Raw genomic sequence first — 14,258 nt, forward strand, 5'->3', positions numbered from 1 at the left:
CACAAGGAATTATAGGAAGTTACATCACTTCAGAAGAACAAAGCACTTATTCTAAGGAAGGTCGTTCTTTTCATTGTCACATTAAGGGTCACATAATAAGAACATGTCCTAAGCTTGAATTGAATGAATCTAAAGAACCCACAACACCCACTACATCTCTCAATGCAATGAATGATAACACGATTGTGCCCAAAGTTTCTCAGGACCCTCCCATTGATGATTCTCTCATTAAATGTTATGGTCGTACGTCGGGGCACCGTTTTGTCATATTGTTTGACCCAGGTAGTATGCATAATGTGATCAGTTCCTCTCTTGTTGAGAGAGCCCGCCTCGAAGTTAGTCCGAGATCTCCTATCGAGGTCTCTGGCTTTCGTCCTCGTATGGACGCTCTCATCACGGAGGAGTGCCTTGTTGTGTTGTTTGCAATTCAACAGACTGCCTTCACTAGAAGATTTGTTGTTTCTCCTCTCTCAGGATGTGATGATTTTGGGCATTCGATGGTTTCGTGATAATGACGCTCTCATGAAATTTTCGGCTAACACTATAACTCTCAATGCCGACAATGATTCTCCTATTGTCATTCATGAAGAGGACATTGCTCCTTCTCCATCTCTCATTGCTAATATGCAGGACAAGGTTGAAAGAATTCGGGATAAGGAGATTCTCTCAATCTCTTTTTCTCCACAGCATGACACACAGGATTTGCATGATTATGAGAAGCATGATGATTTGAAGGATAATGATTTGCATGATGATTAAGATGATAAAGACAAACATGATGATTTGCATGATCAAGATGTGATTTCTCACAAGCATGATGAGTTGCATGAAGATGATGTGATTGTTCACAAGTTTGATGTGTTAGTGGATGCTTTTTCTAGCAAAGCTAACCTCGTTGTAGATTCGATCAATCACCAAGAATCGATCTTGGCTTTTGAGTCAAGGTCCACAGATCCCCCACAAGAAGATTCGATAGATTCGGAAGAAGCGATCTTGGCTCTCGAGCCTTGGTCCAAAGAACCCTCACAGGAAGTATTATGTGTTCGCATGATTGATACGCACGCATTGTTCGAGTGTTTCATTCGTGACGGTTTTCTGTATTTTAGTCAACATCGTTATGTGATCCCTTTTCCTAGGCATGACATATTGTATGTTGAGCACGTTTCTATCATGGATAAGCACGAATGTATGCGGATTGTTCATGAAAAGCTGAAAAGTTTGTATGTACGGAAGTCGCATTCCCTGTCTCTTCCTTGGCATGACACAGTTGTAGAAAGAGCACATGATAGTATGAGCACCAAGCATGGGCATTTCCATTGTGATTTGCCACAGTTGATTGATTTCGATCATACAGAAAAGATTCGACCGCATTGTTTGCATGTGTTTGATGAACGGGTTGTCACTCCGTCTCTATGCTCATCTACATTGCATACACAGTCTTTAGAGAAGACAAGATTTTTTTCCTTCACTTTACATGGAATGGGTATGTTCATGGTTCTGTGTTGGAGATGGTTTCAGGAATTTTCAGCCATGGAGATTCTTGCAGACGAAAGAAGCAGGACTCTAGACGAAGTTGAAGTATCAAAGGAGCCACAGAAGACTTTGAGTCGCTTTCGGCACGGCCCAAAGAAGCAAGCGTTGCAAACCTTTATGAAGTTCAAGTACCGCACGACCCACACATCAGAGTGGGCCGGCGAAGAGTCCCTTCCACTTAGCATAGATGCATATCCTCCGATTGCACACAGCATGATCATCAGTATTTCCATCAGATTCCATCAGAGTCAGTTTGGGGATTTTTCAAGTGACTTTATCCCATTTTTCCTATTTTTAACATTTTTCACTTATTTATTAAGTGACTTTTGTTGGGTAGTCAGTAGGGCAAATTGGGTAAGTTAATATATAAGCAAACCCAAGTTAGCACAAATTGGCAAATGAGCCAAGGAGCACAGCAGGCTACCAAGCTACAGGTGTTCCCTCCCTCTCTCAGCAAGACCCTCTCCAAGCCATCTTGGTGAGGCCCCTTCACCCACAGCCGCCAGATTCCAGGATCGCCATCCAGCATCTCATCTCTTTGGCGTTTCTTCTCCAGCAACCATCGCCAGCATGCAATGAACCTAGCGTTTTTATCTGATCATCATCAGCGTTTTTCAGCCCATTTGCTAACGCTATCCACTTTAGCAAGTTCAGCGTTTTCTTCATCAAGTTCAGCAAAGGTAACCACAGCTTCGACGGGGATTACTAACGCTAGAAAGGTTGCTATTTTCAGCCATAAACCACCTGCTGTGGCAGCGTTTTTCAGCCAAGGTTGTCAACATAAAAACACAGCCTAAAGGAGTAGGTTCCCCAACGTTTTTCCTCAGCACATCAGTCCTAACAAGAGCAGTCATTTTCAGCCTTAAGACAGCAGTAGAAACAGTCCATTTCAGCCCCGAAACAGTCCAAGAAATTCAGCATAAAGAAGATCACAGATTTCAGCCTAAGTCGCCGTTGTCATCACCGTCGCCGTCATCGGCATAGTCCCATTGCATCAGTCCATTGCATTCGCATTCAAAGTAGACCACTCTCGCCGACGAGAGTGGGGCCTTCGGAGAAAGGTTTTACAACCTCTCGGGTGTCATATCTCTTCTCTCTCCTTCTCTCAGTCTCATTCACTTGCACGCACAATATGCACTCACTTTGTTCGTGATCATAGCCCTCTCCATAAGACGGAAAGCTCTCTCTTTCCCTAAGAACTAAAAGGAACCTTGAGCAATAAAGATCACTAATCTTAAGAAAATACAACATTCATTCCGCTGCACCTTACATTCAATCTAACTCCTGAGTTTTTGAATAGAAGACCCTCAAACTTTAAGTGAGAGGACAGGTCTCTGATCAAAGTTAAATCTTTGAGGAACTCATCAACTGCGTATTGCTTTTATGCACGAGATATGCACGTGTCTTACCGGGCCAATCACTCTCGAGTGTTTATGAGAGTAGGGTTGAGTCAAAACATTGTTTTATACGATGAGCTGCTTTGCTTAACCATCCGAAAGGTCCATGATTGATCAGGTATCCGGTAGTTCTCCAACAAATTGCCTGCTACTGCGGATAGGAAATTATGAAGGAACCATTCTGAGCTTTCAAGCAAAGAAAAGCTTTTATCAAGCTTAAGTACCTTACGAACCAACAGTCCCTTCCCGATAAGGGAAGACATGGTAGTGCTTTTCGCACAAGTGAATGAACACTCTCTTTATGAGGGAAGGAACAAGACGGCTACGGCCTGTGCTCGAGGACTCCAAGGATTGAAATCCCAGTTTATTTGATGAGCGGGTTTTGCTCTGAGATTGAGCCAAGGGATCATCAAGTTGAGCGTCTTCGCTCTAAGGATCTTACGAAGGGAAGGTAATTTCCCAAGCTCACTGAAACTTATGTACACCTTTGGGTACATGGATAACACACAAAGATGTAAACATATGCTAAGGAACTGGACAGGAGTTTGTTATACTCTCTTGAGCGCCTTTTTGCGCGCAAGGATATTTCGACACGAAAATCTCTATTTGAGATGTGTTTGGTAGAAGGACTTTGAGTCTTTACGGAGAAGAGGTTTTCTGATAGTCGTTGATCATTGAGTACGCTATGTGCTTTTACCATTACATTGGCAACTTTTGGTTGTGGTATATGTTTCTCCATGAGCAGGTCAAGTAGCATTTACACGCTGCTAGAATAAATTCGAACTATTCTATTCCTAAGAGTATAACTCGCCAACCGCTTTAAAATGGTAAGAATTACCTTAACCCCATATGGGAGGACATCATTGAGATCTAAAGTGGGTTCGCCCTTAAGTGGGTAGAGTTTGAACTTATGTTCACAGAATGGTATGGCTAGAATTTTATCTGCCTGAGATTTTGCAAGTCGTCATTGATGCTGGTAAGGTGAATCATTTGTTGATGATTTTGCAAGAGAGAGACGCTAATGGGCGTTGGTAAAACACTGCTGGTGGTAATAACTCGTAGGAGGAAAAGATTGGAAAGAAGTGCTGCCTTGCACAAGGAATCTTCGAATTAGAACCGTCCGCCGACGTTGAGCGACAGCTCGGAACAAGAACCTTCTTTAAGGTGATCGCAGACTTTGTTTGTGAAAGAAAGACATTGAGATTAATACTCTATGATGTGGGCATTCCCTATGTGGGAGGACACAAGAGGTTTAATACCCTCTCGACTAACAGCGCAGGGTTATGCGCAAGGACAGAGACCTAGATTGATTTTTAGGAGATTCATTCTTCTCTGGATTGAGAAGGTGGAATTGCATTAACAGATTCTCGGATGAGGAAACTTCCGATCTGTTGGAAAGACGCGAATGACAAGTTCTTACATGGCTCGTAAGTTTGATGATTGGTGAAGGATATCCTCAAGGTACTAGAGGAAGGACATGAACTGGTAAGGTAAGTATTGAATTATTGGATTTTTGAATTTTTGTTTAATTTAATTTTTAAGTTCTCTTTTGAGAAAGGACTAGCTCAACTCACCATTGAGCAAGATTTGAAATCTTTCCGATTTCTCCCCGGCAGTTCAGTTGGACCTCTACAATTGAGGACAACTGTTTATAAGTGAGAGGGATGTTGCTAAATTGGCTTTATCTTACAAAAAAATAATTCAAAATAAATTATTGGATTTATAAGTGAGAGGGTTTTCTCGCTTGGAACACCAAGGAAAAATAATTCTGAATGAATTATTGGAATTTTAAGTGAGGGTTTTTCTCACTGGAGACATCCAAGTACAGAGTATTCCTCGTGCATCATTCAAAGTAATGACGGGAGCACTGAGAACGGGAATATCTGTAAGGCCACCAGGAACGGGCACTTCTGATGCGTCACATCCGATGGGTGACAAGGAGCATCGGGAAGAAGTATCCGACCATCCAGGAACGGACATCTCTGATGCGTCATATGATGGGTGACACAGAGCATCGTGAAGGAGATTGCACCGTAAGTTCGGTAGGAAAGGACTAGGTGATGGGTATTCCTGATGCGTCACAAGGTGGGTGACAGGTGCATCGGAAAGGCGATATCCATAGTCAGAGGAAATTCCGAACTGTGTTGGAATTGTGCACAAGGAAAAGCAAGCACTTGAATGAAGATGGGTTCAGAGGAAACTTTGAGGAAAAACAGATGCTTTTTGAGAAAGCGGGATTGCTTTTCGGGAAAGCAAATGCTTTCCCGCGAGGAAGTCTATGTCTGCATTGCAACTGTGTAGGTGATTGCATCCAGGGACACCTGGGAAGTGCTGTGAAAGCATTATTATGACTTATAAGGTTTTATTGAGTTTTTGGACAGATTCAGACCATTTTTAAAGGTGATCGGCCACCCACTTAATAAGTGGGCAGCCATCTGATAAATAAGGCAAGAGATTAGCCAACGTTCTTTTCTCTCTTTTTTTCCGGCGGAACAGCCCAAAAAACAAAAACAAAAACAAAAAAACAACCAAAAAAAAAACGGCCGCGATCTCTACGCGAGTAGCGAATGCTCTGCTATTCGTGCCGTGGCCAGGAGCTAGAAAAGCATCACATGCCCTCACTCAAAGGAGGGGATCAATTTTCACAAGACGGAGATGCTGCTACAGATTTCAGCCGTAAAGAAGACGTTGCCGGTGATGCCCATGGCTGCCCCATGTGTACCAGATGTCGCCAAGACCCAGTGCGCGAGTTCCCTCGCGAAGAAGTGCCTACGGAGAGTGTTTCCATTGCGACAAGCTGCTGTTTTTCTCTGTTTTCAGCCCATAAACGTCGTAGACGGGGCTGACTTACGAGAAGGAACCCGAGAACACACCTCTTTTGTGTGTAGGATTGGAAGAGAGGATTTTCTATGTAGAGATCTCTTCCGAGGAATTGCTTTTCGAGAACCGAGTTGCGTTTCGAGCGTCGAGACTTTGAAGGTAACGATTTTCATGTTATGATCTCTGAGTATTTGATTGCAAGTGTACTTCCTCTTCGTGAGGGAGTAGGAGCAGAGGAAGGCATGAGCCTCTGCAGGAGAAAGGGCTCTGAGGAACTAGAGCTAGATCAGCCCAAGGGTTTCGTACCCAAGTTTGGGAAGTAGATCCACGGATCGGAGAGAGGTAGTCTCTCGAGTTGTGATCCGGAAGTTGAAATTCCCAGGTAAGGACTTCGCGTCCGCGAAAGCAGAGTCGTTCTGCGGGAAGAGAACTCTAGAAACAGAGTTGGAAAAGAGAGTTGCAGGGATGTCATGCCCTTGGTCTGAAAGGTGAGATCCAGAGGCGAGAACCTTGGTTCTCAAGGATTTGGAATAAGGAACGGAAGTTCCTTGGAATAGGGTTTTGCCCTAAGAATCGGAAGAACCATCAAGTCTTATTCTAGAACGAACGTGGTAATACATTCGGTTCAAGTGCTTGTATAGACTTCTCCTCAGTAATAAAGATACTATTACGGGGGGGGGGGGGGGACCAGCCCATCTTCTGGTCCCCAGTACTGTGTCGATCTTCTCACTCTCTATCTCTCTCTCTATCTATTTCTCTCTATATCCTTTGGCTTCAGTAAATAAGTGATAAATTCTATTTATCCGAATGTATTTTATATTGTTATGCGCTCCGGTTTGTGACAGCTTTCGCCAAGGTTCGAGAGGCTTTCAAAAGTCTCAAGCACGGCACAAGAAGGCAAAAGATAGACATAGACGCGACTTGAAGTTGAGGAAGATGATTGGGTGCTCTTACGATTTGAGAAGGCACGCGTCAGAAAACGAAAGGGAAAGGAGAGGCTTTTTCCAAAGCTCAGTATGAGATATTATGGCCCTTTCCAGATTCAATAGAAGATCAATTATATATCCTTCAGATTGAAGTTGCCAGATACTTGGAAGATTCAAAATGCTTTTCATGTGAGTCTCTTGAAACCTTTAAGGGTGAGGTGCCAGTTGACAAGGAGCCTGATGAGCAACCTGAAGTGGAAGAGAGCGAGGAGATACTCGTTCCAGAACAAATATTGGCTCATAAAGAACAAAAAGTGAAAGGTAATGTGATTCGGTGGTTCTTAGTGAAATTCAAGAACTATCCGGCATTAGATGCAAAGTGGATGGAGGAGGACGAACTAGCATATACTCCTCAGATATTGGAACTTTACCTTGAGGCTTTCGGCTTAGCTGCGTCTATTCCAAAAGATCCTGCAGATCGACAGGGTTGAATATGGTGCAAACACGACTGCACGAGAGGGGAGTCACTCGTTCCTCTGTGACAAATGACCTAGACGGAATAAAGTCACTGATTTCCCTTTGGATTTCACAGATACTGTTGTCCTAACAGTAATCTGCAGTATGACTCTATGAATAAGAAAATTGGAAATGGGAATTTCCTAATTTAAATCTGATTCATGTGTACTCTCTCATGTGATTTTGTTCGAGTGTAGGATTGAAAGGCGGAATGATTGCAGCATTTCGGTCTTGAGATTCTATAGACATGATCGCTATAAGAATTATTTAATCCGACATTAGTGAGGTCAGGTGTGGATCTAGATGCGAGTGCTAACTACGTTGCCAGGAATCATGGTCATTTGATTAAATATGATCTGAATGTGCACTGACTGAGTCATCTTTGTGCAAGTACTAGATTTTTCTTGTCTAGTGCGTCGGTACTTAGAGTCGGTGTCTATTGAACTCGTTCATGGCCTCTGTCAATCGTTGCAGGCGTAATCGAGGGAGATTACAATTCTTTCGAGGGGGGTATGTCACAAACTGATGACGTGGCATGCCAAATGGATTAGACACAAACTTATTAGTTGGAACTAGTGGGAACAACTTATAGTGTCCCATTCGATGGGACCTAGATACACTAGGAATTTATCAGAATGACCGGAGGACATGTTGTACCGACCATCGCAAATCGCGTTGACACGCTGTAAGGACAGTCGAAAATCGTGTTGACTGTGCTGATGTGGCAGCATACGGAATTCCGTAATTCGCGCTGGCTGAAAACAACGCAAGCTTTTGGGAGCTATTGCTTTTGAGTTTGAAAGCTTTTCATGTAACTGTGTCACGAGATTTTGACAACCACTATATATATTTGTTGGTTTCTTTCCCTTGCTTTTTAATTAATTTTTGGGACCCTCTTGTTAAAATCACAAATGCCAGACATTGAATGGCCAGTGTGAAACGGCCGTTGGCCAAGAGTTTCACCCGCAGTCACGAAGGGCAGGTCGCCACGAAATGGTCGGGCCAATCGGCACTGAAATCCGAGCAATAAAAGGTTGGCTAGGCTCACTTCATAGTCATTTAGGCCCCTCGGCAAGACTAAAAAGTTGGTGGGTACTAGGAAATTAAACCAAAAGGAATCAAATGGACACTTGGCAATAGGAAAGCTGCATGCAGGCCAACACACACTTTCCAGAAGCCTCATCCAAGGAGGGGCGCTCATTTTTTAGTGGGGGCTGATTTTTGGACATCAAAAGTGTGTTACAGAGTGTGGGTGAGTAGTGGGTGCAGGTGCTCTCAGCTATAATGGAAAGCTTGCCTTCTCCCTTGCTCTATGTAGCGCGATGATTTGCTCTCACGCACCTCTCATTCCCCTTTGCACATATGGTAATGTCCCTCTAGTTGGGCTTCTCAGATGACCATGTACAGTTCTGGGGGTTTTATGCCCGTTTGCCAAGGCAAGAGCCTTCTGTACAGGAACTAGATTAGCTAATTGCTAATCCTCTACAAGCACGCACAGCTCCATCGCAAAGGAATGCGAAAACGGAGAGTTTTCTCGCGTGAACACTCGTCTGATTTACAAGGGAACTGTCCCATTGCGTGTGGGAGCTTCTGAGACACGCACAGATGTGTTTGATCCGCTCAAAATGATGCGAAACAGGGAATTACAGCCTGCTGTGGTTTTTTTGCAGGTTTAGGGTTTCGCACCTAAACGGCAAGATAATGCCGGGGGAGCCTCGGGAAACCCGTGGGTGCTTGTACAGGACAATCTAGAGAGATTTCCCGAGAGGAATCTCATCTAATTCAGAGGGCAAGTGACCCTATAGGTGCGAGAGCTCAAGGGCTACCCACAGTAGTGATCAGCACACGAATCGGAACGCAAAACAGAAAATTACAGCTTGCTGTAATTTTTTGCAGGTTTAGGGTTTTGGCCAATTTTGATGCCTACAGGGGTCCCACGAGCTTCGAGGAAGTTAGGGAATCATAGAACAGGTGTCTTAGCACAAATTGGAAGCCAAAAACAGAGATTTCAGCGTGCTGTAATTTCTCGCCAAGTTTTGTGAAGCTAAAGTGCGCAGAAAATCACTGTTTTTACTTGAGATTTTGTTCGTGGAGACTTCTAATGTGGTTATGCTACCGAAATCGGGTTAGAGTAGGGGAATTTCAGCCCGATAAAAGTGGGACAGCTTGTAGAAGTTTACAGCTTTTTCTCAAGTGTTTTAAGAAAAAGAAATACCGAAAGGGGCGCCACTCTTTAGGGCCTAAAGGGTGTCACTGTTTGCTTGGAAGCACTCTAGCTGCCAAGCCGTGGTTTGTTTTGAAGTGAAATTCGAATCACAGGCTTATTCGTGAAGTTCCATTGTGTCATAAGGTTTTTAACATATATACCTAGATGAATCTAGGATAAGCCCAGATTCACCCTTGAAGGAAAGTGCAAGGTATAGACCCATGGTAGTCACCCACAAGACAATATAACCATCAGCTCCATCATGCATAGTATTGACTAAATACCAACAATTTAAAGTAAGAATCGGGTAAAAACTAAAGTTTACCGCCCTACGGGCCGGTTTCAAACTGCTTTTCCATGGCCAAGGGCCTTAAAATAAGACCCCTTGGCCACTCTCAGGATCGCTAACGAGCCATCGAGCAGAGAGGGCCCGCGGGCAATTGTACTTTGCTCAAGCATTAATATAAAAAGAAATACTGAAAGGGGCGCCGATCTTTGGGACCAATCTCTCTTGGCAAGGAACTATGCCAGGCAGTGTCGACTCAAATTAAATGTGAATTTAAGTGTGAAGTATTTTTAAGTGACTCTCGTGTGTCATGCCGGATTCTCGACTTAAGGTGCCCAAGTCTATTACAGCGTTTTGTTTGATGCATGATTTGAAATTAGATTATTACTACATCTAGACATCTCTTAGAGATCAGTGAGATCTAGATGTGATGGCTAAGTGATCTGAATGTGAACTGAAGGAGATTCTAGTGCATCAAGATGTCTATCTGGATGAGATGCCTGGATATTATTATGAGTGCATCAAGAATTCTGGAAGGATGAGATGGTTGCACAGTGATCTAGGTGCATCAAGAGCTCTCAGCAGAATGAGATGGCTAGATTGAATGATTGAAACACAAGTATTCCATGTGAAGTAAGTGTCTCATTTTGTGAATTGCATGCTATATGGATGTGTTGTCTTGTGAGGATAGTCATGGGCATGGTTTGCTTGATTGAAATATGAAATGAAAAGATATGATAGTAGCAAGATTTAGAGACTCAAGACATCCGTTATAGGTTGGTGCCGTTTGGATGTAATTGCTAAATACATTACAATGATCACAATTCCCATCTAAGACCTCGATGGGGATAGTGATGTGAATGTGATGTGACTATCGTCTTCATGCAAGTACTAGATATGTGTCGTCTGGTGTGTTTGTACTTAGAGTAGTAATCACGACACATCCTGGACACACTCGAGATGAATACCTCTACATCAATTGGCACTCTTGTTGTGACGGGTTTTAGTGTTAGGGTTTCCACGTCGAGGTCATAGACACAACTAATCCTTGTGTTCGTTTGGCCAATCACACTCTCTCTTTAGAAAGATGGTCCATGCCAATCTCTTTGTCAGAGTCAAAGTCGTCTATGCCGTGCACAAATTCTCTCCCTTCTTTTATGACTTGTACTTGCACATGTAACCATCTGCGGAATGAGAAACAATGATTGACTCTCGGAATGACCCTCGGGTTTTTTAACTAACTTGATTGAGTTTTGCAGATCCCAATCGAGGGGCCTACACCCTAGCAACAGAAGAAGAAGACAAAGTTCTACCTAACTTATCAAAACCAGCCGAGTGGCCTAAAAGACGAAGCAGGTTAGAATTGAGAATCCTAACTTATAGAACATTGGCCAAGGGGCCTAAACCCCAAAATAAAGCAGGGCACGCACACATGATTTGCGTGGAGAAAATGACGTGGCAGCTCAGCCCTAAAAACACAAAGGACGTTTGCTTTTGGACCAAATACTTTTAAATTCGGTATTCAATGCTTTTCATGTATGATGCTTTTGGTAGGCCAAGGGCCTTTATATATGTAAGGTGGGCTCTCTCTTTGGTATTCTATAGGGGGTAGTCATTCGCTCTCTCTCTCTCCAGCGTTTCCTCTCTCACGCTTCCACACTCAACACACTATCACAAAAGCGAGGAATCCCATCTACACTCTTGCAACTTGCCGCCCCTAGTTAATTAAGTCGCTTGCGGAAATCAAACTACTGTACTTTTAGTGAAGATTCATCCAACCAGATGACACAAGACTTCGATCTACTACAACTGTTACTAAGTAAGCCCACCTACACAATATATATGAAACTAGTAACTAAATCCAAATTATATACCTAGATACACTTTTAAAGAAATGTGCAAGGTATAGACTCAAGATAGTCCACGAGACAATATAACCATCAGCTCATCGTGCCTAAACAATAACTCACTAAAACATACCTAACACAGGATTCGTAACTAATGTGATTCTTGTTAAGTAAGACCATTTACACACAATATATCAAAAATAGTTCACTAAAAGCGAAAACTTCCTTATTGCAAAGATGGACTTAAGAAAAAGGCACTATCATAAGTGATTGTTGCTAAACCAAGTGCTTGCAAACACATCTAGTCAGATTTCAAAAATGCTAAACACATGCATGCACATACACCAAAATGGTGGCAGAGCGCTGACCTCTTCCTCATTAGTAGGAATACAGCATCTTGGATGTGGACTTGAGCTACAAGGCATACTAGGTAATCTGCAAAGATCCCAGCCCATAGCAGAGCATAAAGCGCGTGCATAACCACGATGTTCTTGCTTCTTCTTGGTCTTGATAATCTTGCTTGCATGCATAATGACACTAATCAAGCCATTAAACTTCTTAACTGGTTTGCCAGGAATACTGGAGCATACCAGGCAGTCAAACTTCCCAACATGACATTGTTCACTGTACAGCTTTTGCAGCTCTTCACTCTCAACAAAAGTTTGCAAGAAAAACGTGAAGGCCTTCTCTTCTCTGCTCTTAGCATCACAAGGAGAATCAGCAACAACATTTGGTGTGTCATCATCAGAATCAGCAAAGGAATCATTATCTGAGCTATCACCATCTGAGTAGTTGCCCATGAACTCCGCCACTTTCTCGCAGGTTAGCCTCTGCAAATCTGAAGCATGCTGTTGTTGCTCTATATCAAGCGAGTCTTTCAGCTTTATGTTTAGCGTAGTTTCTTCCCTTTCTATAGTTGGCAAATCAAGCGCCTTCCAAGAGCTAGTAGTATCAAACAGGCCATTGCTGGGCACATGCCATGTCTCATCTAAGGCAGGCTTTTTCGGCAGACTTGGTTTATCCCATTGCCCGGTGAATATGATGTCATCTGAGCTGCATTCTGTTATGTCAAAAGCACCTTGCTGCCCTGCTCGAAACAGAGAATGCAACTCCCATGTTTCTCTTACGATCTCATCGAAAGAAAGAGTCTTCCTTTTCCTTGCAGGAGCGTGCACAGAAGTCTGTGGTGTTCTCTCAGCCTGTTGTCTACGGTACATGCTGTTTATGTATGTATCAGAGCTACAACAATAAGCGTGCATATCTGTTTCTGCAGAGAGAAAATTAAAAGAGCTGCCACCATTGTACAAGCTTTGACCATGTGAAACCCTCGTGTCTCCATTAAAACCATGAAAATCCGTAAGAACTGACCCAGTGAGAAGCTCGGGACCATGCAAATCAGCTTCTGAGTACACAGCAGCCGCATCAATAGATCCATTTTGTGTAAGCAAGCTGCGGCCATGAGACGGGCAGAATCCTCTATCCGAACCCCTGCCTGTGAACAATGTCAAGTCGTAACCATACATGCTGCCCTGAAGACCAAGAGGGTTGCTCAAGCCCAATAATGCAGCTTCATAACCATCCCCAGCACAGCGAAACGCAGCCGATGCCGAAGCTGCGCCGGAAGGATACATATTCCTGTGGCTCCCCATGTTAACAGCTCTATAGAGAAGCAAAAATGAAAGGCGGCCAGGAGGTTTACGAGGGATGGACGATCCTCATGAAAGGGAACAGCATCGCACGATCATGGTTGTCCTCTTATAAAAACTCATATTCAATCACACAGCACTAAATAAATATGGTGCGCCTTTCATCGACGATCATCAATCATTGACCATAAACTTACAGGATCGACAAAATTGATTCATGATCAGGAATATGAAGAAAGAAAAATAATGACGTTATGGATTAACAGATTAGTTTTTATTCTCGACATCTTGAGATTAGCGTTTATATGTGAAAGGGACACACCCATAGATAAGGATTGGAAACCTAGTTTTTTTTCATTTTGAAGATACTAAGCTTTGCTCTTGCTTTATCCTCTCGGGTTGTCTGTTTTTGTGTGTGTGTGTGTGTGTGTGTGTGTGAGAGAGAGAGAGAGAGAGAAGTAGACGATCGAGTAGCGACGACGAGTACTACGGTAGCGAGGATGATGGGCAACAGTGACGGCTTCTTCCTCTCGCGCACGCGAGATTCCTTCAACGACAGCAACGCAGGAGATGAGTGACACATTGTCTGTTGTTGTAGAGCTTGTATGTGCTACTGTTGTGTGCTTGCAGTCCCTGTGGCTCGATTATGGATATAGTCTTCCCTACACAACCTCAACCTCAAGTAGATCTCAACTCGCTGGCCACACCTAGTATCATCTTGAAAGAAAGTGAGTTCAAAACATCAAAAAGTGGGCATACTTCTTTCTTGATTGAAAGAACGTTTAGTAAGGGAATACCTCACCCCATGAAAGAAATGGAGATCCCATCTTCACCAACCTTAGGTCATGGACTAGAATCTCAAAAAGTGTCATTGAATATTAGCTCTTCATGCATTTCTCAATGGAGAACTGAAAGTCCACCTTACCACAATTTGCACAGATAAATAGACCCAACAAAATCCCAATTAAGGAGGAATGCTTGGACCCACAATCCAAACCAGATGAAAGCTCAATTGTTAAAATACATGCTAACAAGTTGGGGGTATACTTTGAAGGTGATGAATTTAATACAACCCTACCAA

At 43.2% G+C, this 14,258-nt stretch overlaps 1 protein-coding gene across 1 annotated transcript in view; it reads right to left on the minus strand.

The window, feature by feature from the left end:
- LOC147441842 (uncharacterized) overlaps positions 1–13,269 on the minus strand; it is an 89,132-nt gene extending 75,863 nt beyond the window's left edge. Inside the window, exon 1 of the mRNA XM_086528239.1 lies at positions 11,900–13,269. Coding sequence (XP_086384365.1) covers positions 11,900–13,180 — 1,281 coding nt within the window. The 5' untranslated portion in view covers positions 13,181–13,269. The remainder of the gene's footprint in view (positions 1–11,899) is intronic.
- Between the last annotated feature and the right edge of the window lie 989 nt (positions 13,270–14,258).

Source organism: Adiantum capillus-veneris, chromosome 14, assembly GCF_014529385.1.
Source record: "Adiantum capillus-veneris isolate H3 chromosome 14, ASM1452938v2, whole genome shotgun sequence".
NCBI classification, from domain to species: domain Eukaryota; kingdom Viridiplantae; phylum Streptophyta; class Polypodiopsida; order Polypodiales; family Pteridaceae; genus Adiantum; species Adiantum capillus-veneris.